General features: G+C 44.0%; 2 protein-coding genes across 3 annotated transcripts; one reads left to right on the forward strand and one right to left on the reverse strand.

The window, feature by feature from the left end:
- LOC106609212 (solute carrier family 13 member 4) lies at window positions 1-17,408 on the forward strand. Its single transcript, XM_014207739.3, has 15 exons — window positions 1-714; window positions 3,727-3,855; window positions 6,536-6,672; window positions 6,810-6,991; window positions 7,091-7,145; window positions 7,253-7,286; window positions 7,375-7,470; window positions 8,356-8,537; window positions 13,014-13,133; window positions 13,257-13,358; window positions 13,478-13,579; window positions 13,743-13,977; window positions 14,699-14,860; window positions 15,186-15,323; window positions 15,970-17,408. The coding sequence occupies exons 1-15, from the start codon at window positions 592-594 to the stop codon at window positions 16,105-16,107; spliced, it is 1,935 nt and encodes a 644-aa protein (XP_014063214.1). The 5' UTR covers window positions 1-591; the 3' UTR covers window positions 16,108-17,408.
- On the reverse strand, window positions 17,395-23,131 carry LOC106609214 (cytochrome c oxidase assembly factor 6 homolog). Of its 2 annotated transcripts, none has more exons than XM_014207742.3 (3): window positions 22,973-23,131; window positions 18,316-18,480; window positions 17,395-18,066 (listed from the first exon to the last, which is right to left on the reverse strand). In XM_014207742.3, the coding sequence occupies exons 2-3, from the start codon at window positions 18,457-18,459 to the stop codon at window positions 17,965-17,967; spliced, it is 246 nt and encodes an 81-aa protein (XP_014063217.1). In that variant the 5' UTR covers window positions 18,460-18,480; window positions 22,973-23,131; the 3' UTR covers window positions 17,395-17,964. The 2 variants fall into 2 exon arrangements, with proteins under 2 accessions (XP_014063217.1, XP_082833780.1); XM_082977654.1 differs by lacking the exon at window positions 22,973-23,131 and adding an exon at window positions 21,662-22,932.
- Between the last annotated feature and the right edge of the window lie 1,722 nt (window positions 23,132-24,853).

The following is a 24,853-nucleotide window of genomic DNA, read 5'->3' on the forward strand; positions in this document are numbered from 1 at the left end:
TTCTGGAGGGTCATAAATGTGACAAGTTAGGAAAAGTCATGGAGCTGAGAACCTCTTTATATAGACATTTATTGCACTCACAGTAGCCTATATACAGTTGTGCCGCCTGGTCTATCTCAAACATCAGCATTTTACAACATTTTATTTAACCTTTATTTGAGCAGGGAGTCCCATTGAGGCCAAGGTTTCCTTTGCAGGAGAGCCCTGAAAAAGAGACCTTATCTGGTATTCAGATAAGAATAAGTAGACAGCATTGAAAAAGAAGTCAGGAAACTATTTGTTTCACTTTTAGACCTTCTAGCTGAACTCAGAGGTGGGGGTTGCCTGCAGGTCAAGTACGGCGGTGAGATTGTCCAAAGAGCAGTTATTTCAGACGGAGGACTGTGCGCTGTTGACTGCAGTGCATAGCCACCAGAACTAAACAAGCAGAACCTGCAAATAGAAACTCCAGTTTTCACTCCAGAAGGAGACATTTAAAGGGACTTTTATTTTACTTTCATTAAGACTTCATGTCACGCAAAATAACCAGATAAAAGGGACCAACAAGCCAGCTTCTCTGCGTTGAGACCGAACCAAGGCGAGCAGTCCCCGATGAGGCTGGAGGCCGCCGCAAGGATGGACCTTATCAAGAAGCTATGGAGAGCACGCAAGCTGATCCTGGTGGTGCTGATCCCGCTGTCGCTGCTGCCGCTGCCCCTCATCCACCCCACCAGCGTGAGTACGCGACTTCATCATACCATGTCACTAGCATGACTAATATTGCGCATGGGTAGGCTGTCTGCATTGTTCTTCCGAGTTAGCCTAAAGTATATGAAGCAGAATAAAATAGGGGATGAGAACAGCTGTCAGTGTCTTTATGATTATATTTAGCAATAATACATAACCACAGTATAAATATTCCAACATATTCCAATAATGCTTTGCTAATGGAGACTTGTTTTACGCATTTTGTTATGCACTTGGCGTCTCTGCGTAAAGTGCACCATTCCGCGTGTTTACACTTCACAGTAGGGTGCATTGTTGTACAGCGGTTGGCACCACAGGCGACAGGGAGAAAGTGAATCTGTGCCAAGCTGTTAGGTTATATAACTCAGCTCAGCTATGTGGGGAAGGATCTGGTCGTTCTGTTTGTGTAGAACCACCTGCGGTTCCAGAATGCCCTCTCTCACCAATTACAGAATTTGTCAAGTTCAGAGAGGGACAGAACAATGGAGCATGTGGCCAGCTGCAGCTACAGAACCCGCCATGCTCTGTTCTCCTGTGTCAGCCTGAGAGAATTGTACTAATGTGCCTCTCTGGGTTCAAACCCAGGTTTCTTACTCCGGGACTGTGTTAGCCCAGTGAACTAAAGCCTAGTCTTCAGGGTTCTTATTCATTATGATCTAAATGGCTAAACTGATCCTAGATCAGCACTCCCTAGTCTGAGACGCTTTAGGGATCCTCCTTATCTCTGATAGCAGGACGAACTCAGCTCCTTGGGGTTTGAGTCAGGAGCCATAATGTCTGTCCAATGAGCAGATTAACTGACCTAACTGTGTTCAGAGATGATCAGTAGAGCTCACACGAGGAAATGCAAACCAGTGTTTCCATTTAATCATCATTGTTTCTCTAGAGGAAGATAAGGGGAATTGAACTGATGAGTGAATCCATTCTTACAGTAATCATCTGAAAATCGCACCGTCAACACTGATGAACGGTTATCCAGACGAATTATCTTTATAAAAGCATTTGGCCTTTATGAAGAGATAACATGAATGCCTGAAAGCCAGTTTCTTTTATTGATCACATCACACACACTTAAGGGTCATGTTGAGTAATGGTCTGAATGGTGAAGTGAACTTTCCTCCAAATTCTCACTCTAAGAACTCACATGACCATGCTACCTCCAGATGTGGATAGAAACTGTCTGCTGAGTCACCTTTGACCTCTTGACAAGTGCTTGCTCATTGCAGTGAAATATCATACAGTCCATCCATACACATGGTAGATTGGAGAAACATATTGAGCAATTTACCATTTAGAAATGTATTTCCCTACTACCTAACTGAATGAAACCTGTCAGTAAGTAAGAAATAACCCATGATTGCCTCAATAACCCAGTTCTCTGATGAAACTGAAAAAAAGGATGAGATTCTGAGTGAGTTTATTGATTCATTGAAAGTCCATTCATTCCATGACAGTTCTCTACTGTGTGACAACCTCTGATCAATAATCTCTTAGAATCTCTGATTGTCTCTGTCCCCAGTCTCCTGAATGACAGAGATCTGATTTCACATCCCGTATCTGACAAACACTAACTACTAGGAGATAGTCAGATCACCTCAGTTTCCTGGGGCAAAACCTGGGGACGCTTTCCCTGTGGCCAAAGTAGATTGTTACTGTGTAACAGCCTGTATATTTATCTAGATCACAGAAAGGAGGTGTTGTGTTCCCACCTGTGGTGGTGTGGTCAGGACTGGGCATGTCCAGTGGGGCACATGTGGAGAACGTGCCCAGGCAGGTGCTCGTGGCCAGGGTTGGTTGCTGCCACCTCAAAGACACCATGGAGAGGCCAAATAGTCTCTGTGTGATACACAACAAAATTCAACATTGTTTTCAATGAGCGGTTACACTACCAGTGTGTGTGTGTGTGTATAGCTGATGTATTGCCAGATCCCTCACCTCTCTCTTCAGACAACCTGTACTTCACCAGTTAGTTCCAGGATACACTGGTCAGACAAGTGCCAGACACACATCACGTGTAGGACATATTTTATGGGAAAGGAGAGTTCTACGGCTTCCTCACTGACGCAGGATAAGCTACCGCTGGTTTACTGTACAATGTGACCACCACTGGTGGTCCCGTGGGAGTACTGTCCGTTACCCCTCTGCCTAGGCCTGTGGTAACAAAGGATCATTCAATGTGGTGAGATAGATATGCACAGCTCACTAATGGAGAAGATCCAAGATATTCATTGATTTGACGAGCTCAGTGTCTAAAAAAACTTGACAAGGTCGCTCTCGAAAAAAAACGATCCAGTTATTCGTCTATTTTGATGAAAAGCTGCCTCAAGTTTCCAGAAAACAAAAAAAGGTTAAACAGGTACGTTTAAATGAATGACTTAACAAATCCCATTTTGATTAAACTATTAGATTGGAATTTGGATTGGCTCTTTCACAAACTGAGCATTCTCCATTGTTTCCATGGCAAATAAATGGTGTTGAAATGTGAATAACGAACACAGCGGGTTTGGTCTCACGGTAACTATGTAACTGATAGATGCACACACACACACACACGCTACATGTTAAAGTTTTTAAATGTATTTAAATTGTAAAGTCTTTTGTCTGAGAGGTCTTTTTTGTTATATGTCGTACCCCAGTAAGACTAGCTGTCCCCATTGGTGTCGGCTAATGGGGATCCTAATAAATCAAATCAAAAATCTAAATCAATTTCTTTCAGGGAACAGTATTATTGCACTCTAATAAACCCTAGTGGAATAAACTCAGACAAATGAACCCTGACAAAACAGGTTGCCTAGCAATGAGTTTGTTTCACCAGAATTTCACAAAGTTTATCACTGACATATACTCAATAATTGATCGTGCTTTCATGATAAGCAACGTTCGAATACGATACCGGCATAAATGTAGGTTTGGACCTTGGCAAACTGCACTGTTGAATAAAAGCCCAATCTCTTGTCTCTTCCCTATGTCTCACCCCCTTGTGTCTCTGTATCCCTGTAGGAGGCCTGTTGTGCGTACGTGTTGATAGTGACAGCAGTGTACTGGGTATCAGAAGCTGTACCCCTGGGAGCTGCTGCCCTCGTACCAGCCTTCCTATACCCACTGTTCGGAGTGCTGAAGTCCAGCGAGGTCAGTAAACTATCATTCACGCTCCTCTCTCTTTCTCCCGCTCTCTGCTAAGGGCACTGAGGACCAGGAGCGTGCACACACACACACACACACACACACACACACACACACACACACACACACACACTGAACAAAAGTAGAAACACAACATGCAACAATTTAAAATATTTTACTGAGTTACAGTTCATATAAAGAAGTCATTCAATCGAAATATATTAATTAGGCCCTAATCTATGGATTTCACATGACTTGGTCACAGATACCTTTGAAAAAAAGGTATGGGCGTGGATCAGAAAACCAGTCAGTATCTGGTGTGACCACTATTTGCCTCATGCAGCGTGACATCTCCTTTGCATAGAATTGATCAGGCTGTTGATTGTGGCCTGTGGAACGCTGTCCCACTCCTCTTCAATGGCTGTGTGAAGTTGCTGTATATTATCAGGAATTGGAACACACTGTTGTACACATCGATTCAGAGCATCCCAAACACACTCAATGGGTGACATGTCTGGTGAGTGCAGGCCATGGAAGAACTGGGACATTTTCAGCTTCCAGGAATTGTGCACAGATCCTTGCAACATGGGGCCGTGCATTATCATGCTGAAACATGAGGTGATGGCGGTGGATGAATGGCATGAACATGGGCCTAAGTATCTCGTCAGCGTATCTTTGTGCATTCAAATTGCCATTGATAAAATGCAGTTGTGTTCGTTTCTCCATAGCTTATGCCTGCCCATACCATAACCCCACCGCCACCATGGGGCACTCTGTTCAGAACGTTGACATCAGCAAACCACTCGTCCACACAACGTCATACACATGGTCTGCGTTCGTGAGGCCTGACAAATTCTCTCGGTTTATGGTAGAGAAATTAACATTCAATTCTCTGGCAACAGCTCTGGTAGACATTCCTGTAGTTGGCATGCCAATTGTACGCTCCCTCAAAACTTGAGACATCTGTGGCATTGTTTTGTGTGACAAAACTGCACATTTTAGTGTGGCCTTTTATTGTCCCCAGCACAAGGTGCCCCTGTGTAATGATCATGCTGTTTAATCAGCTTCTTAATATGCAACACCTGTCAGGCGGATGGATTATTTTGGCAAAGGAGAAATGCTCACTAACAGGGATGTAAACAAATTTTAAACAAAACATTTTAGAGAAATAAGCATTTTGTGCATGTGGATCATTTCTGGGATCTTTTATTTCAGGTCATGAAACATGCGACCAACACTTTACATGTTGCGTTAATATTTCTGTTCAGTGTACAAACACACAAACGTACATTCAAACCCAAAATATTCCTTTCACATAATTCTTGTTCAACTGTAAATACGGTAATCTGAGCACCCACTACTGCCAAATTAACACTTCCCTTAGTGTAAAATCGGATCTCTAAGCATTTATAGTATTTACCATACTCCTAGTGTATGTACAGTAAGCTGCCCTGGATACTTGGGGCCTCGAAGGAGGTATACTCTAACATGTACGCCCCTTTCGGTCGCTCTAAATAACACACTCAACACTGTTACATATGTGGAGCAGCTGGATGTAAAGCGTATGGATGGATGCTTTCTAGGAAGAACCTGAGAAGTCCTGTCCCATTGCTTTGTAATGCCTCTGTGACGACTGAAAGGGAAGTAGGTTGACCCCATCCCATTCTGAGGAAACAAACGAAAAAAACTCAGCATTGTTGTTGACACCTGGTTTACACTCTCTAACAAATGTAGCCTCGTGTGTGAACTAACAACCACAGACGATGGCCTTGTACAGCACTTTATAAAGTGTTTATAAAGGCTTCATTAAGTCTTAAAAGTTACCCTTCGTCTGACCTTTCACCATCCTCCTCTCTTGTTACGTGAAGAGATGGTAATGATGTCACAGACCCATGTTAACATGTGAGTGACTCACTCGTTCTGATAACCTGACGTCATCAGATCATCAGTTATCACGAGGTATCTGTATGCTAACGTCTAATATAATACAGGAAGCATGCTAGTCAGATCCTCTCTGGTCGTCTCCAGTGAAGCACTTAGCACTGAGATGATGTCCTCATGTGCTGATCAGAGTAACCCATTAACCCCTGATGGACAGGAAATGGTCTGTCATTAAACCAGCCCCAAGTGGTCCCAATGACCACCATTAATGGTTCCCTCTCCTCGCTATATCAGTGTAACATAAAAAAGAACCACTGAGTTGCTCATGTGATCTGATCGCATGGACAAAACCTGCCAAAGCAGGCTGTTAGTGTTATTATAAGCTCTTGTAATCGTGTTTGGTAAATATCCACGTTTTTAATGCAACTCTTTGCTCTGATGACTAGACTTGTGTACTGTACTTAGTGCTGCTCTCTCACACCTCACCTTGCCTCACCAATGGGATTGCTTTACCTCAGTTTTAACCTGGCACAAACAGGAGGGTGTTACGCGTAAAACCTTCCCCTTGCCCTCTCACATGCCTAGGCATCGATTTTTTTGGGTCCCATTTTAGTTCGTATGCCTCTAATCGCAAATGTTTGGAAAGGAGCAAAGCTCAGACGTGTTGATCCATCTGAGCCCATCCTGGAGTACAAACACATCAATTCATGCGACCGAATCCAGGTGTGTGCGAGTCACATGTAAGGATCGAGTGTATTTGTGTGTATAGAGTGCTGTAAATACTGCGTGGTTGTCTTTGGTACAGGTAGCAGCAGAGTACTGTAAGGACACCACTCTGCTCCTGATGGGGGTGATCTGTCTGGCGGCCTCCATAGAGAAATGGAACCTCCACAAACGCATCGCTTTACGCATGGTCATGATTGCTGGAGCCAAGCCTGGCATGTAAGTACGCAGCTACCACAAACGCACACACACAAGCATATATAAATCAAGTGTACACACACACACACACACACACACACACACACACACACACACACACACACTCAACTTCTCCTCTCTCCTGTGTGTATTCTCAGGTTGGTGCTGGGTTTCATGTGCTGTACGGTCTTCCTGTCCATGTGGCTCAGTAACACCTCCACTACTGCCATGGTGATGCCCATCGCTGAGGCCGTCCTGCAGCAGCTCATCAGCACTGGCGTGGCCGACACCCAGGAAGACTCCGAAACCGTCGAGGCCACCGAGGACGACTGCCTCAGCGGTATGGCTGCCATCTCACTGCCTGCAGTAAACATCTCAGTGACATGGTAAATTGTACAGAACTGTAATCGTTAAATGGTTTTGTTTTGCTCCTTTGCAGACAGGGAAGAGAATCTGGAACAGAACCAACTCGAGCGTCTGTATCGCAGAGACAGGTAAGACCTGAGACAATCACTGAAGAATCACATACAATACAGTCTTGCAGTCCACATGAAAACAACTCCAGTGTTATATTTATGAACATGTTGTGTTTTATCCACAGCTGTATGAAGCAGGAACTCTGCACTCTGACTGAGGTGAGACTATAAACCTTTGTAAATCTGTGTAAGAATATCTGTCTTTTACTTCGACGTTAATTCTCCATTGTGTGTTTTGTTCTCTCAGTTGCCAACTGTGGAGACTAATGGGACTGGTAGGAAGGCCAGTAAAGCCAGTCTGGGCCAGTTGTCCCTAAAGCAGACCAATGGACACCTGCCATCGGTCAGTAGACACACTCACTACACACAGGGCTGTAACCAGAGTTTGAGTTTTAGTGAGGTCCCCTCCCAATATTTTTTTAAAAAGTTGAAGCTCATTTATTGCCATTTGGAAAGGTTTTTATGAGAACTTAGTATCCTTGGGACGTCCCTACCCCATTGAAGTTGACATTTAAAATGGTTAAGGTTAAGGTTAGGTAAGGGTTTTGGTAAAGGTCAGGTTTGGAGTTTAGGTTTAGGCGTATGGACATACCAAGGATCCCTGATACCAATGACAATGTGTTTGATGCCATTCCATTTGCTCCATTCCAGCCATTATTATGAGCCGTCCTCCCCTCAGCAGCATCCACTGATCTACATAGCTATAAGCGAGTACCAGTCGTTTTTTGGTTTCTTTGGGGATGTCCGTAGACACGGCAGGAGTCGCAGGACGATTTTAAAACTGCCTTTTGACCGGCATCTCGCAAACACACTGTCAGCAGCGTCTACAGTGTTAGCCTACTTCTCTAGTGAGCCGACTCCGAGCTGGGCTAGTTGGTTTCACGTGTCAGGCCCTCGGTCTGTGCCGTGAGAGGGCGGAGTTAGTCGTTTGAGAGAGTGGTCAAGTGCTGCTAAAAAAAAAAGGCAAATCCTGGAGGCAAATCCAGAGGACGCATGGGAACAACTAACAAACCACTGTTCATGATTCCACTCATTCGCAAAGAAGCAGGCTCAATTAAAACTCCGTCAAATCAAGAATATAAGCCTTCTGAGCTTTGACCAACGCTGGGAGCTATATTTAGATGTTGACCCATCATTTATTTTCTTTATTGTGTACAAAATATATATGTATGTTATATTTTTTTCCACAAACGGTGAATCACTATACTTGTTCCTCTCTCTGTTCCAGACAGCGATCAGCATCACAGAGCCCAAGGAGAAGGAGAGCAAGGACTCTCGCTATCCCACTAAGAGAGATCATATGATCTGTAAATGTCTCTCTCTCAGCATCACGTACGCAGCCACCATCGGAGGCCTCATCACCATCACCGGCACCTCCACCAACCTTATCTTCGCCGAACAGTTCAACAAGTAAGCTACATTACCATACACTGCATTGAATGCAGTTCAATAGGTACAATACAATACACTACCCCCAATGCAATAGGTACAATACCTGCTAAATAACCCATGGCCTTTCAATACACTATCAGCCAAATGTATTTTGTGTAACAGTATTGCCAACCTGGGTTCGAACTAGGGACCCTCTGAACACATCAACAACAGGCACCCACGAAGCATCGTTATCTATCGCTCCACAAAAGCCACAGCCCTTGCAGAGCAAGGGAAACAACTTTCAAAGCCTCCGAGCAAATACGTCACCGATTGAAACACTACTAGTGTGCACCGCTAACTAGCTAGCCATTTCACACTGGTTACACATGGTCTATTAATATCAACAAAATACAATACCACACATTTCCCACTACTAGATACAATACCTGACTAATACCCCATGCCCTGTTAATATCAGCCAAATAACAATCTGTCATTTCTGTCTCAGTGAAACTTAAATGGATAGATAAAGATAGTTGATCAAATGAATGATAGCAATTTTCCCTCAAATTTTGGTTGGCATTGAGCAAATTTTAGGCCTTGTGAGTGGAAACTTGAACATTGTGAGAATTTTGTGCAACTTCCGGCGCACGTTTACAATAAATACTGAGGCAGTACCCTTACCGTTTTAGACAGTAGCCAATAGGCTATTGTGGCCACTTGAGCATAATGTAGGCCAAAACCAATGGAGCAAATCCCATAACATTTTCACATGGAAATAGCTTTTGATTTCTATGATATAGCCTACAGTAGCCTACATGTGGTGTTCAATGCAGGCATACATTGCATGACACTTTTAAAAAACGTTTTGACATTATGAAGGGCTTGACATTAATTAATAATTTTTTATTTGGTCTGTAACACCATGGGCCAAATAGCTGACTGTAAATTGCATTGTATTGTATGATGCAAGAACCCACTTTACAAAATAACATGAATTATTATTACCATACAGAGAATGAGACAATGTAGGCTACCTCTGCTATTGGCATATTCAAACCTATCTCAAAATACAACACTGCCCCTTTAATTAAGACATAAGCTTTTTACCTGACTGGCTTTTTAAAGACCGTTTGAAATGTAGCCTACACGTTTTGTGCTCTAGTAGGAAGCAGTAACTCCCCATTGCTAACCTATACTTATCTATAACTGGGCTAATAAGTCGCTAAGAATATTAAGAAAATGTGCACACGCGCGGGCTCTGATCTGAAAAGCGCGCCCGTGGGCAACCCCCGCCAGTGGAATTCTACTCTGTTGCGCTCTGGCTACAACAAAATCACAGACTCAGTCTTGCAAAGACAGATTTGTTTTGGTTTGTTGCATTGAAAAAGGCCGGCTTATAATGTTGATTCGATCACAGAGAAAAACGTTGATCTATATAGTGCAAACTAATGGAGCGAAATCAGTGAATTTCAATATTCTGCGTCACTGCGCGGCAGTCCTGGGGGAAGGGCTCGAGGGAACGTTGAATGAAACGATATGTCATGTTTAAGTCAGTGACCGAGGTCCAGAGGAAACAAAAGGACAAAGAGGGCTGGGATTGATAGATTGGTGTAAACCCTCTCAACAATCCCACAAAGCGGATTTCCTGGGCACTTTAATAAATCAGCTAGGCTAAGCCAGGGAAAATGGCCTCTTTTCATCTTAAAGTTTGCTGGACAAAGGTAAATCTGACTGTGTCTATATCAGACTTCCTTCTCTCCCTTTTTATCTCCCTCCTTTCCTCCCTAATGTTCACAACAACACCAGACCCATCCTCTAAACACTGGTATGCAGGTTTTGTCAAAGCATTCTGCTAAATGGCATATATTATTGTATTATATTATATTGACAGTTGGAGGTGGTAATACAAATAATGAATGATACTCAATATAATCTGCCTTGCATCTAATAGCAAATTCCAAAAGATTCCATCAACATCAATAGTCATTAAAGGGATACTTCTGGATTTTGGCAATTAAGCCCTTTATCTACTTCCCCAGAGTCAGATGAACTCATGAATACCATTTTTTATGTCTGCACACATGGGAAAAAGGAATGAAAGCCCTCAATAACCCTTGACTGCAGACATTAGGGTGAGGAGGGGTGGGGGCGGTTTTTGCATAGACCCTTCATATTGCTGACTGAGTGGATGGAACAGCAATGCTTCTATTCATTGATTGATTTAACAGTTTTATCTGTTGGAATTGTCAGAATATCCATGTGTTCAGCCTTTTACCGGGCAGATATCGAACAGCAGAGCAAGTATACGAAGAAGAAGCAGCGAGTCAGCTTGTCTTTCAGCAAACAGAGATATTACCATATCACTGCCCAGTATTGACAACTACTAGATATCCTTCCACATAGGGCATAGAGGCAGAAAATAGACCTGAACTTATTCATTGTGTGGTCAATGACCTGCAGAGGTCTTACAGAAGTCATGTTCTGATCATGATCAAAAGAAAAGGGTTAATGGTTAGTTTCTGCTGGTTCTACGGTTGTAGTCGTGGCCCCTCCCTGAGTCTGTAATGACTTGTGATACTGAGGGTAGCCCTAGTGGGTCTTAACCCAGAACTACTATCTCCCGTAATTCCATCAGATGCTTCATTGGGTTCTGGGGGGAGATGTATGAGATAAGATACTAACGAGCCAAAGCCCCTCCACTTCCAAAAATGTTCTGCTTGAAATCCAAGCCCCCACTTTAAGCACAACCTTCACGCAACCCTGATACGTCTAAATAGTGGCGGAAAACCAAAGCATCGGGACAACTGTTGCTCTTTAGTCGTCGCATCCATTTAGTCTGTCCACGAGAGATTACCCTGCAACTGGTTGTCCAACACCGTAGACATGACACCAAAAGGTCAGATTCTGAGCCTCTTGGTGATTGCTGGTGTTATAAACTCAGCAAAAAAAGAAACGTCCTCTCACTGTCAACTGCGTTTATTTTCAGCAAACTTAACGTGTGTAAATATTTGTATGAACATGACAAGATTCAACAACTGAGACATAAACTGAACAAGTTCCACAGACATGTGACTAACGGGGGGGGGGGGGGGGGGGGGTCAAAATCAAAAGTAACAGTCAGTATCTGGTGTGGCCAACAGCTGCATTAAGTACTGCGGTGCATCTCCTCCTCTTGGACTGCACCAGATTTGCCAGTCCTTGCTGTGAGATGTTACTCCACTCTTCCACCAAGGCACCTGCAAGTTCCCGGACATTTCTGGGGGGAATGGCCCTAGTCCTCACCCTCCGATCCAACAGGTCCCAGACAAGCTCAATGGGATTGAGATCCGGGCTCTTCGCTGGCCATGGCAGAACACTGACATTCCTGTCTTTCAGGAAATCACTCACAGAACGAGCAGTATGGCTGGTGGCATTGTCATGCTGGAGGGTCATGTCAGGATGAGCCTGCAGGAAGGGTACCACATGAGGGAGGAGGATGTCTTCCCTGTAACGCAAAGCGTTGAGATTGCCTGCAATGACAACAAGCTCAGTCCGATGATGCTGTGACACACCGCTCCAGACCATGACGGATCCTCCACCTCCAAATCGATCCCGCTCCAGAGTACAGGGCTCGGTGTAACGCTCATTCCTTCGTCGATAAATGCGAATCCGACCATCACCCCTGGTGAGACAAAACCGCGAATCGTCAGTGAAGAGCATTTTTTGCCAGTCCTGTCTGGTCCAGCGACGGTGGGTTTGTGCCCATAGGCGACGTTGTTGCCGTTGATGTCTGGTGTGGACCTGCCTTACAACAGGCCTACAAGCCCTCAGTCCAGCCTCTCTCAGCCTATCGCGGACAGTCTGAGCACTGATGGAGGGATTGTGCATTCCTGGTGTAACTCGGGCAGTTGTTGTTGCCATCCTGTACCTGTCCCACAGGTGTGATGTTCAGATATACCGATCCTGTGCAGGTGTTGTTACACGTGGTCTGCCACTGCGAGGACGATCAGCTGTCCGTCCTGTCTCCCTGTAGCGCTGTCTTAGGCGTCTCACAGTACGGACATTGCAATTTATTGCCCTGGCCACATCTGCAGTCCTCATGCCTCCTTGCAGCATTCACGCAGATGAGCAGGGACCCTGGGCATCTTTCTTTTGATGTTTTTCAGAGTCAGTAGAAAGGCCTCTTTAGTGTCCTAAGTTTTCATAACTGTGACCTTAATTGCCTACTGTAAGCTATTAGTGTCTTAACGACCGTTCCACAGGTGCATGTTCATTCATTGTTTATGGTTCATTGAACATGCACGGGAAACAATGTTTAAACCCTTTACAATGAAGATCTGTGAAGTTATTTGGATTTTTTACGAATTATCTTTGAAAGACAGGGTCCGGAAAAGGGGACGTTTCTTTTTTTGCTGAGTTTACTATGAGGACAATACCCTTACAGATTGTGTGGTGCATTTGGTTTAATGTTAACCATGCTCTCTGTATCTCCTCCCATCACTAACTATTCTTTCTCTCTCCCCCTTGCAGTCGCTACCCAGATGCAAAGGTGATCAACTTTGGGACCTGGTTCATCTTCAGTTTCCCCATCGCGATCATCATGCTGCTGCTGACCTGGGTCTGGCTGCACTTCCTCTTCCTCGGCTGCAAGTAAGCACCTCGCATGCATGCATGTGAAATGGAGGAAGACAATCACACAGGAACACACACACACACAGGCACGCACACACATATCTCTGTGATATTAACCTTACTGTGTTGTTGTGTGTCCAGTTTCAGGGAGACATGCTCGTTGAGTAAAAAGCGTAAGACAAGGAGAGAGATGCTGTCAGAGAGGAAGATCCACGACGAGTACATAAAGCTTGGGCCCATCAGGTGATTTTTCCAGTTACAGCTGGGACAAGAAACTAGCTGTATTTGAGGACTAATTGATGGTACAAAAGCTGAAGGAAAACAATAAAACTGGCCTGTGTGTTGTTTCTCCTGGGCTGTAGCTACCCAGAGGTGGTAACAGGAGTGTTCTTCATCCTGATGACTCTGCTGTGGTTCACCAGAGAACCAGGCTTCGTACCCGGGTGGACGTCGCTGTTCGAGAAGTACGTAGCCACCGTTTTGTAGTGTACTATCAAAGGGGGAAAAAATGGCGCACTATTAACGGAATAGGGTGCCATTTCAAATGGAGCCTATCTCATTGAGACTATCGTTGAATAATGAAGGTTCGGTTAAAAAAAAATGTTAAATGTTGTTTTGTTTCCGCAGGAAAGGCTACAGGACCGACGCCACTGTCTCTGTGCTACTGGGCTTCCTGCTCTTCCTCATCCCGGCCCGTCGGCCCTTCTCTCGGGCCCCCAGAACCCCCACAGGGGACAGCTCCGCAGAAAGAGACCCAGACCCCATGGCCCCCATGATCACCTGGAAGGACTTCCAGAATCTCATGCCCTGGGAGATCGTCATCCTTGTGGGTGGGGGCTACGCCTTGGCTGCTGGCTGCAAGGTACCAGGTTATATAGAATACTGTACAAACAACATGTAGGCTACTCACCACAGGGCAGATTGTTTAGGATTAAAACCTCAAACAGCCTAATTCATGCTGCAAGGTAACATACTATACCACGGTTTCTTAATCTATAGTTCGGAACCCAAAGTGGGCCCTGGGCATGTGAGAGGTGGGTCGCGAGTTATGAGAATACTTCTATAATCACACACTATTTCTGCCTAATTTGGGTCCACGTCTCATTCGGGTCTCGATTTATAACATATTTAAAAGGAGAAGATTTATTTTTTTACAACCAAATTTCTGTGTAAATGGCATGTTATAGAAGGTTCCAGACACATTTTTGTTGTTGTTGTTATTTCATGTTTTTGAGAAACTTACCCCGAACAGCAAATCACTTCCTCATCCTCATTGTGTATTATGGGGGCCCTGAAAAAACATGAACAAAGGCTCCAAATACACCCAAATACTTCCTTTTGTAAACAACAAAGCTCTCAGTATAGTGATGCATGTCTTTCGCTGTTGTACACATGAAATTGTGTCATCCTGAACTTGATACCTTCCAATGTGGGTTACAGTATATACTGTATACACGTTACTGTATGTGCTATGAGGTTGCATCACAATCTATATTACATACATCAATGACAACTCAGCGTGTTGTGTGTCTGATCGTGTGGTGTGTGTGTGTGTCTGGTCATGTCTTTGTGTGTGTATTCAGGTGTCAGGGCTGAGTGTGTGGATCGGCAGACAGCTGGAGCCGATGAGTGGTCTCCCCCCGTGGATGGTCACGCTGCTGGCCTGCCTGCTCGTCTCCGCGGTTACAGAGTTCGCCAGCAACCCCGCCACTCTCACCGTGTTCCTACCTATCCTCTCTGCTCTGGTAAGAATAACAGTCATTCTCTGTCGGTCTTCTCTACCTGTCCTCTCGATCGTCTCTGGTAAGAAGCCCACTATGTTTATACACCCTGACTATCCCCTCTAACCCTGAGAGCCCGTGAAGAAGAACCTAAGCCCCATCCTTACATTTCTCGGCTCGATTCTCAGTGTCCTCGAATGGCCTACACACTTCTACTCTCTTCTCACAACATCAACACAGCCATCTGCTCGCCCTCCTCTCGGTGCCGCTGTCAATATTATTGAAAACACCCTGTTCCTTTGCGTGACACTCAGTTAAGCGACCTCTGTCCTCTGTCTCCCTCTCTCAGTCAGAGACCCTGCAGATCAACCCCCTCCACACGCTCATCCCCGCCACCATGTGTGTGTCATTTGGGGTCATGCTGCCCGTCGGGAACCCCCCCAACGCCATAGTGTTCAGTTACGGACATGTGCAGATCAGCGACATGGTGAGACACAAACACACAAGCACAAACCCCACTGGGACGGGACAGCAGAGTGCCAAGCAGAATCAAAGGCTGTTGTTGCAATTCTGACGTTTTTATGTAACAGTCCTATTAAACAAGATTATAAGAGATTTATTTAATAGTCGTAATACCTTTTAATGAGCAGCAATCAATCACTATAACTAGAGCCCTGTGTTTTGCGCAATCATTTGACATGCCTGGATTTGAACCTTCTATTTAAAAGTTTTTTTTTCATCAAACTGACCCCCTTTCCTTATGGATGTCACATGGTCCAGCACCATCTTCAGACAATATTGCTTTCATTGATGATGTAATCTTCATTTCTGGATAAATGCAAGTTAAGTTTTATTGTCACATCCTCAAGTACATTGAAATGCTTAACTTGCAAGCTCTACTCAACAGTGCCATAGTCAATATCAAACTAGTATAACTAATAAAAATATATAGAATAACAATTTTAATAACAAAGAGAACTTAAATAAATAAGAGAACTTGCTATGTCACATGATTGTACAAACACAGGGCCCTAAATAGAACACTTAGGCTTAGGTACACACTGGAGCTCTTCAATAATAAGTGAGAGAACGAGTACATATTTCTTACCCAGTGTTGTTGTCATCTGTCTCAGGTGAAAGCAGGATTTGGGGTGAATCTGATTGGTGTTCTAGTGGTGATGCTGGCCATAATGACCTGGGGCGTGCCCCTCTTCAACCTGACTGAGTTCCCAGCCTGGGCCATCGCCAGGAACGTCACTGGCAGCTTATAACCACGCGGGGGAGCGAGAGAGAGTGCAGACAGTCACAGAGAGAGAGAGAGAGAGGCAGAAAGAAGAATGCAGAAGACGTCTCAAAACAGACCCACTCAACAGCTCTTTTACTGTAAATGCCAAATTGAAAGGGACTGAGGCTTATTCCTTCAACCATGCTGGTAACGTCTGAGAATCGTGCAGGTTGGGGAAGACTGAGTGGAAGAAGCACCACAAGGGAGGAGACGCAGGGGCTGCATTTTCATAGGTGGCCCAATTCATTTTTTTTTTTCACCACTAATTGGTATTTTGACCAATCAGATCAGATATTTTGCCAATAACTGCACAGAATATCTGAATTGGGCTGCCTGTGTAAACGCAGCCAACGTAGCCTATATGAGGTGCACGGAATAGACTCCCAACTCAAGTCAACGGATCATATTGCCTTTTACTCCATATTACTATACGTTGATGTAAATGTTACTTTTATATTGTTTTCTAATCTCTCCATCCCATAGCCCACAACAACAACAAAAATATTGATTCACAGATGGGTTACATTATGACTACGAGCCACAGCATACTGTATGTCACACATAATATTCCTATAGGTTGAGCTAACACAACCACATAAACAGTATTTCTATGCATATGACACTTTGCTCATTCGAATTATGCTCTATATTTACAGTAGTATACAGTCTTCATGGTGTTACATACTGGGTCCCTACTGTCAGTGTGCTGAAATTCCCTATATAGTGCACTACTAGTGACCAGAGCCATAGAAAATAGGGTGTCAAGACAGTCACAATAGAGACCAGAGAGAAAACTGCAGAGTAAAGAGCCTCTCCAATCAACAGCCAAATCATGAGCCGTCTGTCCCCATGACTACAGAGCAAAGTGTACATTCTATCGTAGACCATATGACTTGCACGAAATGCTTTATATTTTTGAACCGATTGAAATGTAATCGTGTGCCTTTTTGTACTTTATTCACTGTCGTCGTGAGAATGTAGGCCTATACAGAATGTATGCACATTAAGCAATCGAAATCCTACATCTCTGTTTATAATTTATTCGATGTTGCACAAGTTTTCATACTTTGATGTGGTTTTAGGAGACAGATATAGAACCTTTGTAAATACATGCCAACTTGGATTATAAAAAGAAATGTGCCTCGTAGTGTCAAACCAATCCAATGAACCGTAACATTCATGAAGAATGTTACTGTAGTCGTTTCCACTCATATTCAACTCACCTCATAGAATAGGCCTAGATTCATGCAAATGAAACGCAATTGTTATAAAATACTGAACCACTGACTCGTCTTTATTTATCACAACAAAATCACACACACATAACATGTCACTGTCTATTCGTAAATAAAGAACAATATCTTCATCGATCTTTGACAATAGCGTAAATAAGAAAGGATTGTGGTTAGACTGTCAGTCACAGAGCTGTTGACTTGTGTCCCACCACCTACAACCACTTGACATTGTACTGAGAGAGCAGAGAGGGATACAGAGAAAGCTTGTAGAACCATGTCAGTGACTGTGAGGGGTGCACTTTCCACAGCGTTCGCCGCGGTTACGTCACCACACACCTGTCCCATGCGTGACGTAGGTACGGTCACTAATCTGAGGCAAGGAGTGAACGAGACAAGTGCACACTTGCGGAGAAGCTTGAGAATCTGACTGCGGCCCGCAGTTGACCTCTACCCAGTGTCCAGGTGTTAGGTCACTGAAATCCAGCATCTGTCATCACTGGGAGGCATAGCAGGATTGTGCTCTAGTGTCCAGTGACAGTCCACTGCTATCCATCAACCAGGAGGCCCCAGGAAGCCCTCCTCTCAATCTTCTGACCAGTGGCTACTGGCTAGGACCGTGACTCTTTAGGCCCGTCAGCAGGCTCAAAGCCCTCCGTCTGCATCTTGTCCTTGTACTTCAAAAAGTCTCTCCTCTTGGTGAAGTGTTTCACCTGTCAGGATCAACGTGAGATGGGATGTGTGTGAGCAGGACCAGGGTTGGTGACCACACTGAGTTTACTACTGTAGCTACATCAAAGCCAGAAATAAGGGAATCAGACCACCACGAATAGAAGCAGGGCTTTATATACAAACATTCTAGATCTAGCCGCTCTCTCTGGCTACCTCTATGATCGACTGTCATTTTCAACAGAATGACAAATAGGTTATAGCTAGACTTGAGACCAGACAGGGAGACTCACCCACTGAGCAGGACAGCTCGCCTCAAACTCTTTCTGGAACTTCTCACAGGAGGAGGCATTGTCCTGGTTATCATCAAGGCACTTCCACAGCTCGTCCCTAGCGCCCCAGCATGCTTTTCTCTGGTTCGAGTTAGGGGCTGACATCACTGGGCTAGGGAAAACTTACTAAAACAACGAGAGGGGAAGAAAGAAAAAACGGTTCAGTCAACTACATGGCACAATCTGCAACTTCAACAGCCTGACCCTGCCACTTTGTTTGGTAAGGTCAGAGATGGGGCTGGGGAAAGAACGCTCAGCTTTTTCCACATCGGGTTACTTTACAGTCTTATTCTAAAATGTATTAAATTACATTTACATAAGTATTCAGACACTTTACTCAGCACTTTGTTGAAGCACCTTTGGCAGAGATTACAGCCTCGAGTCTTCTTGGGTATGACGCTACAAGCTTTGCACACCTGTATTTGGGGAGTTTCTCCCATTCTTCACTGCAGATCCTCAAGCTCTGTCAGGTTGGACGAGGAGCATCGCTGAAAAGCTATTCTCAGGTCTCTCCAGAGGTTCGATTGGGTTCAAGTCAAGGCTCTGGCTGGGCCACTCAAGGACATTGAGACTTGTCCCGAAGCCACTCCTGCATTGTCTTGGCTGTGTGCTTAGGGTCGTTGTCCTGTTGGAAGGTGAACCTTCACCCCAGTCTGAGGCCCTGAGCGCTCTGGAACAGGTTTTCATCAAGGATCTCTCTGTACTTTGCTCTGTTCATCTTTCCCTCAACCCCAACTAGTCTCCCAGTCCCTGCCGCTGAAAAATATCCCCACAGCATGATGCTGCCACCACCATGCTTCACCGTAGGGATGGTGCCAGGTTTCCTCCAGGCGTGACTCTTGGCATTCAGGCTTAAGAGTTCAATCTTGGTTTCATCAGACCAGCGAATCTTGTTACTCATGGTCTGAGAGTCCTTTAGGTGTCTATTGGCAAACTCCAAGCGGGCTGTCATGTCCCTTTTACTGAGGAGTGGCTTTTATCTAGATATATTTTTGGGATTGATTTAACCTTTATTTAACTAGGCAAGTCAACTAAGAACAAATTCTTATTTTATAATGGACGGCCTACCCCGGCCAAACCCTCCCCTAACCCAGACAACGCTGGGCCAACTGTGCGCCGCCCTATGGCGCTCCCGATCGCGGCCGATTGTGATACAGCCCGGGATCGAACCAGGGTATGTAGTGACACTGAGATGCAGTGCCGTAGACCGCTGCGCCACTTGGGAGGCTTCCGTCTGGCCAATCTACCATAAAGATCTGATTGGTGGAGTGCTGCAGAGATGGTTGTCCTTCTGGAAGGTTCTCACATCTCCACAGAGAAGCTCTGTCACAGTGACCATCAGGTTCTTGGTCACCTCCCTGACTAAGGCCCTTCTCCCCTGATTGCTCAGTTTGGCCGGGCGTCCAGCTCTAGGAAGAGTCTTGGTGATTCCAAACTTCTACTTAAGAATGATGGAGGCCACTGTGTTCTTGGGGGCCTTCAATGCTGCAGAAATGTGTTTGTACCCTTCCCCAGATCTGTGCCTTGACACAATCCTGTCTCGGAGCTCTACGGACAGTTCCTTTGACCTCATGGCTTGGTTTTTGCTCTGACATGCACTGTCAACTTGGGGACCTTATATAGACAGGTGTGTGCCTTGCCAAATCATGTCCAATCAACTGAATTTACCACAGGTGGACTCTAATCAAGTTGTAGAGGGTATTTCCATCCATATCAGGTGAACCGTTTAGAAATTACAGCACTTTTTGTACATAGTCCCCTCCATTTTAGGGGAGCAAAAGTATTGGGACAAATTCACTTATATGTATTAAAAGTAGTCAAAAGTTTAGTATTTGTTCCCATATTCATAGCACACAATGATTACTTCAAGATTGTGACTTACGAATTTGTTGGATGCATTTGCTGTTTGTTTTGGCTGTATTTCAGATGATTTTGTGCCCAATAGAAATAAAATGGTAAATAATGTATTGTCATTTGAGTCACTTTTACTGTAAATAAGAACAGAGTGTTTCTAAACACTTCTACATGAATGTGGATGCTACCATTACAGATAATCCTAAATCAACTGTGAATAATGATGAGTGAGAAAATTACAGACACACAAGTATCATTCAACCCCAAAAATGCTAACCTCCCGCTATTGCAATGGTGAGAGGTTAGCATGTCTTGGGGGTATGATATTTGTGCGTCTAACTTTGTCACTCATCTGGTATAATACATGCAATTATTGGTACCACGATTGTCTTCTATTCACTATAATGGGGGATCCGATTCGGATTATTTTTTGGTTGGAGTAAGGGTTTTGGATCGATGTTGTTACCTAGCAGATCTGTTTCAAGGCTCCATAACAATTGTGGATGCGTTGGATAAGGTGTACGTCAATGAGAAGTGGGCTTATTTTGTTTTTGTGTGTGTGTGTGTGTGTGTGTGTGTGTGTATCTATGGAACAGAAGGAGCGAGCTCTGCAACTCAAAAAGATACCGGATTGGAATGTGTCGTGTGTGGTTCTTAAGAGCAGGGCGACTATTGAGTGTCATCTCTGGGGTGAAGTAAATGCAAAGGGTAGGTGAAGAATTGGATTAAGTGGTTGGTGCACACCGACTGGCCCGCATGGTGGATGGAGTGAGGAAGCCCACTCCATCCATTCTATTGTTTTTTAAAGAAGAGCCTCTCCCTTCTCACATGTATTTGGTTTTTATGAGATAACCCGTGAGAGCGTCCGTGCGCAAACCCATGCAGCGTGATGAATGAAAATGATTTGGTCACGTGGCAAGCGTATGTAGACGGGAGGGTTATCGTATGCCAGCCGAGTCTAAATGCTGCAATTGTGCTGGTGAACATGCACCTGAATTTCTGACGTGTCCTGTTCGGCTCAAGGAGACGGAGGTGGCAAGAATATGGGCTGTCCAGCATGTCACCTCTCCGGAGGCATTGAAAAGAGTAGAAGAAGTTGTGAAGTTGAAGAAATAATGTTAGTAAGGGTAGAGACACCAGATAATATTCCTGACATGTTGCATGTTAAAAAAGGTGGAATTTGTAGCGTTTATTGCATTGGTTAACAACTGCAAAGCGCAAACAGAGAGGAAATCGGAGAAAAAAAAAGGCAGCGTTGTGAGTGCGGATGAGCGTTTCTTTGTGACTCTGGGATTTTACAGCAGAGGCATTACAAGGAATCCTGTCGATGAATGCTCCGCCCTCACAGCCACCTGAGACTATTTAGGGATGTGATTTTTACTGTGACTGAAAGAATGGGTTGTTTTTATTTATTTTGTATAGTTTTTATTTTGTATGATGTCTGGTTCCCTACCTGTTAGTGAGCATTTCTCCACTGCCAAGATAATCCATCCACGTGACAGGTGTGGCATATCAAAAATCGAATTAAACAGCATGATCATTATTACCCATGTGCACCTTGTGCTGGGGAAAATAAAAGGCCACGGTAATGTGCAGTTTTGTCACACAACACAATGCCGCAGATGTCTCAAGTTGAGGGAGCTTGCAATTGGCATGCTGACTGCAGGAATGTCCACCAGAGCTGTTGCCAGATAATTTAATGTTAATTTCTCTTCCATAAGCAGCCTCCAATATCGTTTTGGAGAATTTGGCAGTAAGTCAAACCAGCCTCAACCACAGGCCACGTGTACGGCGTCGTGTAGGAGAGCGGTTTGCTGATAACGTTGTGAACAGAGTGCCCCATAGTGGCGGTGGGGTTATGGTACGAACAACAAACTACGGACAACAAACACAATTTCATTTTATCGATGGCAATTTGAATGCACAGAGATACCGTGACGAGATCCTGAGGCCCAATGTCGTGCCGTTCATCTGCTACCATCACCTCATGTTTCAGCATGATAATGCACGGCCCCATGACCCATGGATCTGTAGACAATTCCTGGAAGGTGAAAAAGTCACAGTTCTTCAATGGCCTGCATACTCACCAGACATGTCACCCATTGAACATGTTTGGGATTCTCTGGATCGACATGTATGACAGCGTGTTCCAGTTTCCGTCAATATCCAGCAACTACACACAGCCATTGAAGAGGAGTGGGACAACATTCCTCAGGCCACAATCAACAGCCTGATCAACTCTATGTGACGATGTTCCATGAGGCAAATGGTTGTCACATCAGATACTGACTGGTTTTCTGATCCACTTCCTTTTCTTTAAGGTATCTGTGACCAACAGATGCATATCTGTATTCCCAGTCATGTGAAATCCTTAGATTACAGCCTAAATTAATTCATTTCAATTGACTGATATCCTTATATGAACTGTAACTCAGTAAAATCTTTGAAATTGTTGCATGTTGCGTTTATTTTTGTTCAGACTACAAGCTGGCGAGTTCTATTATAATCAGTGATGCAAAAACCAACGCACACATATATCCCTCGTATCCTGCAGCCCTCATATCCTACAGCCTCTGACAGAGGTAAGAAGAGACTATGAAGGCTTTCAGCTAGCCGATTTACAAGTTTATTCGTCGAGAATCAAGCTCCAACCTTAGATTGTGCCTTGTTAGCTAGCTAGCTAATCTGTTTCCAAACCCAAGCAAAACTGTTATCAAATAAGCTAGCTACCTAATGCTACCACGTTATAATCTTGACAACTCACCATTAATGTTTATATCACTACTCCGGTATGAATGGTTTGATCAATAATGCTAAAAGAGCATTTAAATGATGTAATTTTAGTTCTGTAACATGTTTCCCGAGTGCATTCAAGGACAGCTGCTTATGGAGCAAGGACTTCCGTCGCATCCCATAGAGAATGATAGAGGCCTCTGGTAGCCAAAAGGTCATTTTAGCGCAGCGTTTCGAAACCCAGAGGTGCAACATCTCGAGACTTCCGGGAACGGTCACGAAACAGACAGGTTTGAGAAGTCAATGAGATAATATTTGTATTATTTGTTCGTTGTTAATTGTCTCGAAATCTAAAGGCACAACCTAGATTTCAGCGCATGTCTTAAGTAGTTGAACATGTTATTACTCCAACCTCATGATCCCTAATAAATACAAATATAAAGTGACAAACTGACACGTTTTCATTTTCGTCAAATACAACAATATAACGAAGGAGTGCCTTTGATTTGACAGCCTGCACATGCGCAGTTCGGCGCCAGAAGACAGTCAGCTATTCAGTGTCGGCATGACATCGTCTACAAGTATGATCTGGGATTTCTATTGGAGAAGCAGTTTTAGCCGGTCTTCATATTGTACTGTCTTTGATATTATTATGGGCAGCACCATTGAGGGTTTCCACCATTTTAATGTAGTCAACTGAGTGGGACAGCAAAACTGAATTGGCTGATCCTTCCTGGTGACCCTGTTGCAGTCACTTTGTACGGGTTTTGGATAAACACCGAAAATAAGGTCTGTGGTAAACAAAGGCTTAGGAGATCTTATACTTTTTGTTCTATGAGCAAAATGTATAACGTCAGCTAACGTCACATTTTTTGAAGTTTGAAGCATTTATGTAATTGAAAAAGCACATAAAGGCTTCTTAATTCATAAAGGTCATGTTAACTGACTAATATTATCTCATAGAACAAAACGTATAAGATCTCTTGAGCCTGTGTTAACCTCAGACCTTACTTTCTGTGTTTATCCCAAAACCCTTTTCTTTCCCCATAGGAATGGCTGAACATACCAGAGGCAACTAATTTCCAGTTTTTAGGAAATGTTTTTTAGGACTACAACAGGGTTTCCCAAACTCGGTCCTCAGAACCTCAAGAGGTTAATCTTTTGGTTTTTGCCCTATTACTACACAGCTGATTCAAATAATAACTAATCATCAAGCTTTGATCATTTGGATCAGCTGTATAGTGTTAGGGAAAAGCCCAGAGGACCCGAGTTTGGGAAAAGCTGAACTACAAGCTGGTGTACTCTATTATGGCACAGATTCCTCTATCTATCTCTATGTTTTGTCACTCATTTTGGGGGAGTGTTTTCAGATGCCACTAGGTGGCACACTTCACACAGTAATCTCATATTTTCACAGAAACAGGTCTAAGAAAGACAAAATGTAAGTTTCTCATGTGATACAACAAGCAAGGAGGGAGACAAACAATATTTCATAATAAAACACTTTTAAAAGTCTTGTTCAACTTCCCTCTGCATTTCGCTACAACTGTGGCAAAGCAATTAACTTTTTGTCCTGAATACAAAGTGTTATGTTTGGGGCAAATGCAAATCACAACACAACACATACCTGAGTACCACTCTCCATATTCAAGCATAGTGGTGGGCTGCCTCATGTTATGGGTATGCTTGTCATCGTTAAGGACTGGGGAGCTTTTCAGAATAAAAAATAAGCTGGAATGGAGCTAAGCACAGGCAAAATCCTAGAGGAAAACGGTTCAGTCTGCTTTCCACCAGACACTGGGAGATTAATTCACCTTTCCGCAGGTCAATAAACTAAAACACAAGGCCAAATCTACACTGGTGTTGCTTACCAAGAAGAAAGTAAATGTTCCTGAGGGGCCAAGTTACAGTT

Source organism: Salmo salar, chromosome 07, assembly GCF_965601325.2.
Source record: "Salmo salar chromosome 07, fSalSal1, whole genome shotgun sequence".
Lineage (NCBI taxonomy): Eukaryota > Metazoa > Chordata > Actinopteri > Salmoniformes > Salmonidae > Salmo > Salmo salar.

What these genes read in the sequence shown, in the direction of transcription:
- LOC106609212 (XM_014207739.3), top strand. Translation starts at nt 592, where the DNA reads ATGAGGCTGGAGGCCGCCGCAAGGATGGACCTTATCAAGAAGCTATGG. An exon ending in CCAATGGACACCTGCCATCG is followed by an intron (nt 7,471 to 8,355) that starts GTCAGTAGACAC and finishes TCTCTGTTCCAG; the next exon opens with ACAGCGATCAGCATCACAGA. An exon ending in ATAAAGCTTGGGCCCATCAG is followed by an intron (nt 13,359 to 13,477) that starts GTGATTTTTCCA and finishes CCTGGGCTGTAG; the next exon opens with CTACCCAGAGGTGGTAACAG.
- LOC106609214 (XM_014207742.3), bottom strand. Translation starts at nt 18,459, where the DNA reads ATGTCAGCCCCTAACTCGAACCAGAGAAAAGCATGCTGGGGCGCTAGG. An exon ending in CGAGCTGTCCTGCTCAGTGG is followed by an intron (nt 18,067 to 18,315) that starts GTGAGTCTCCCT and finishes TGATCCTGACAG; the next exon opens with GTGAAACACTTCACCAAGAG.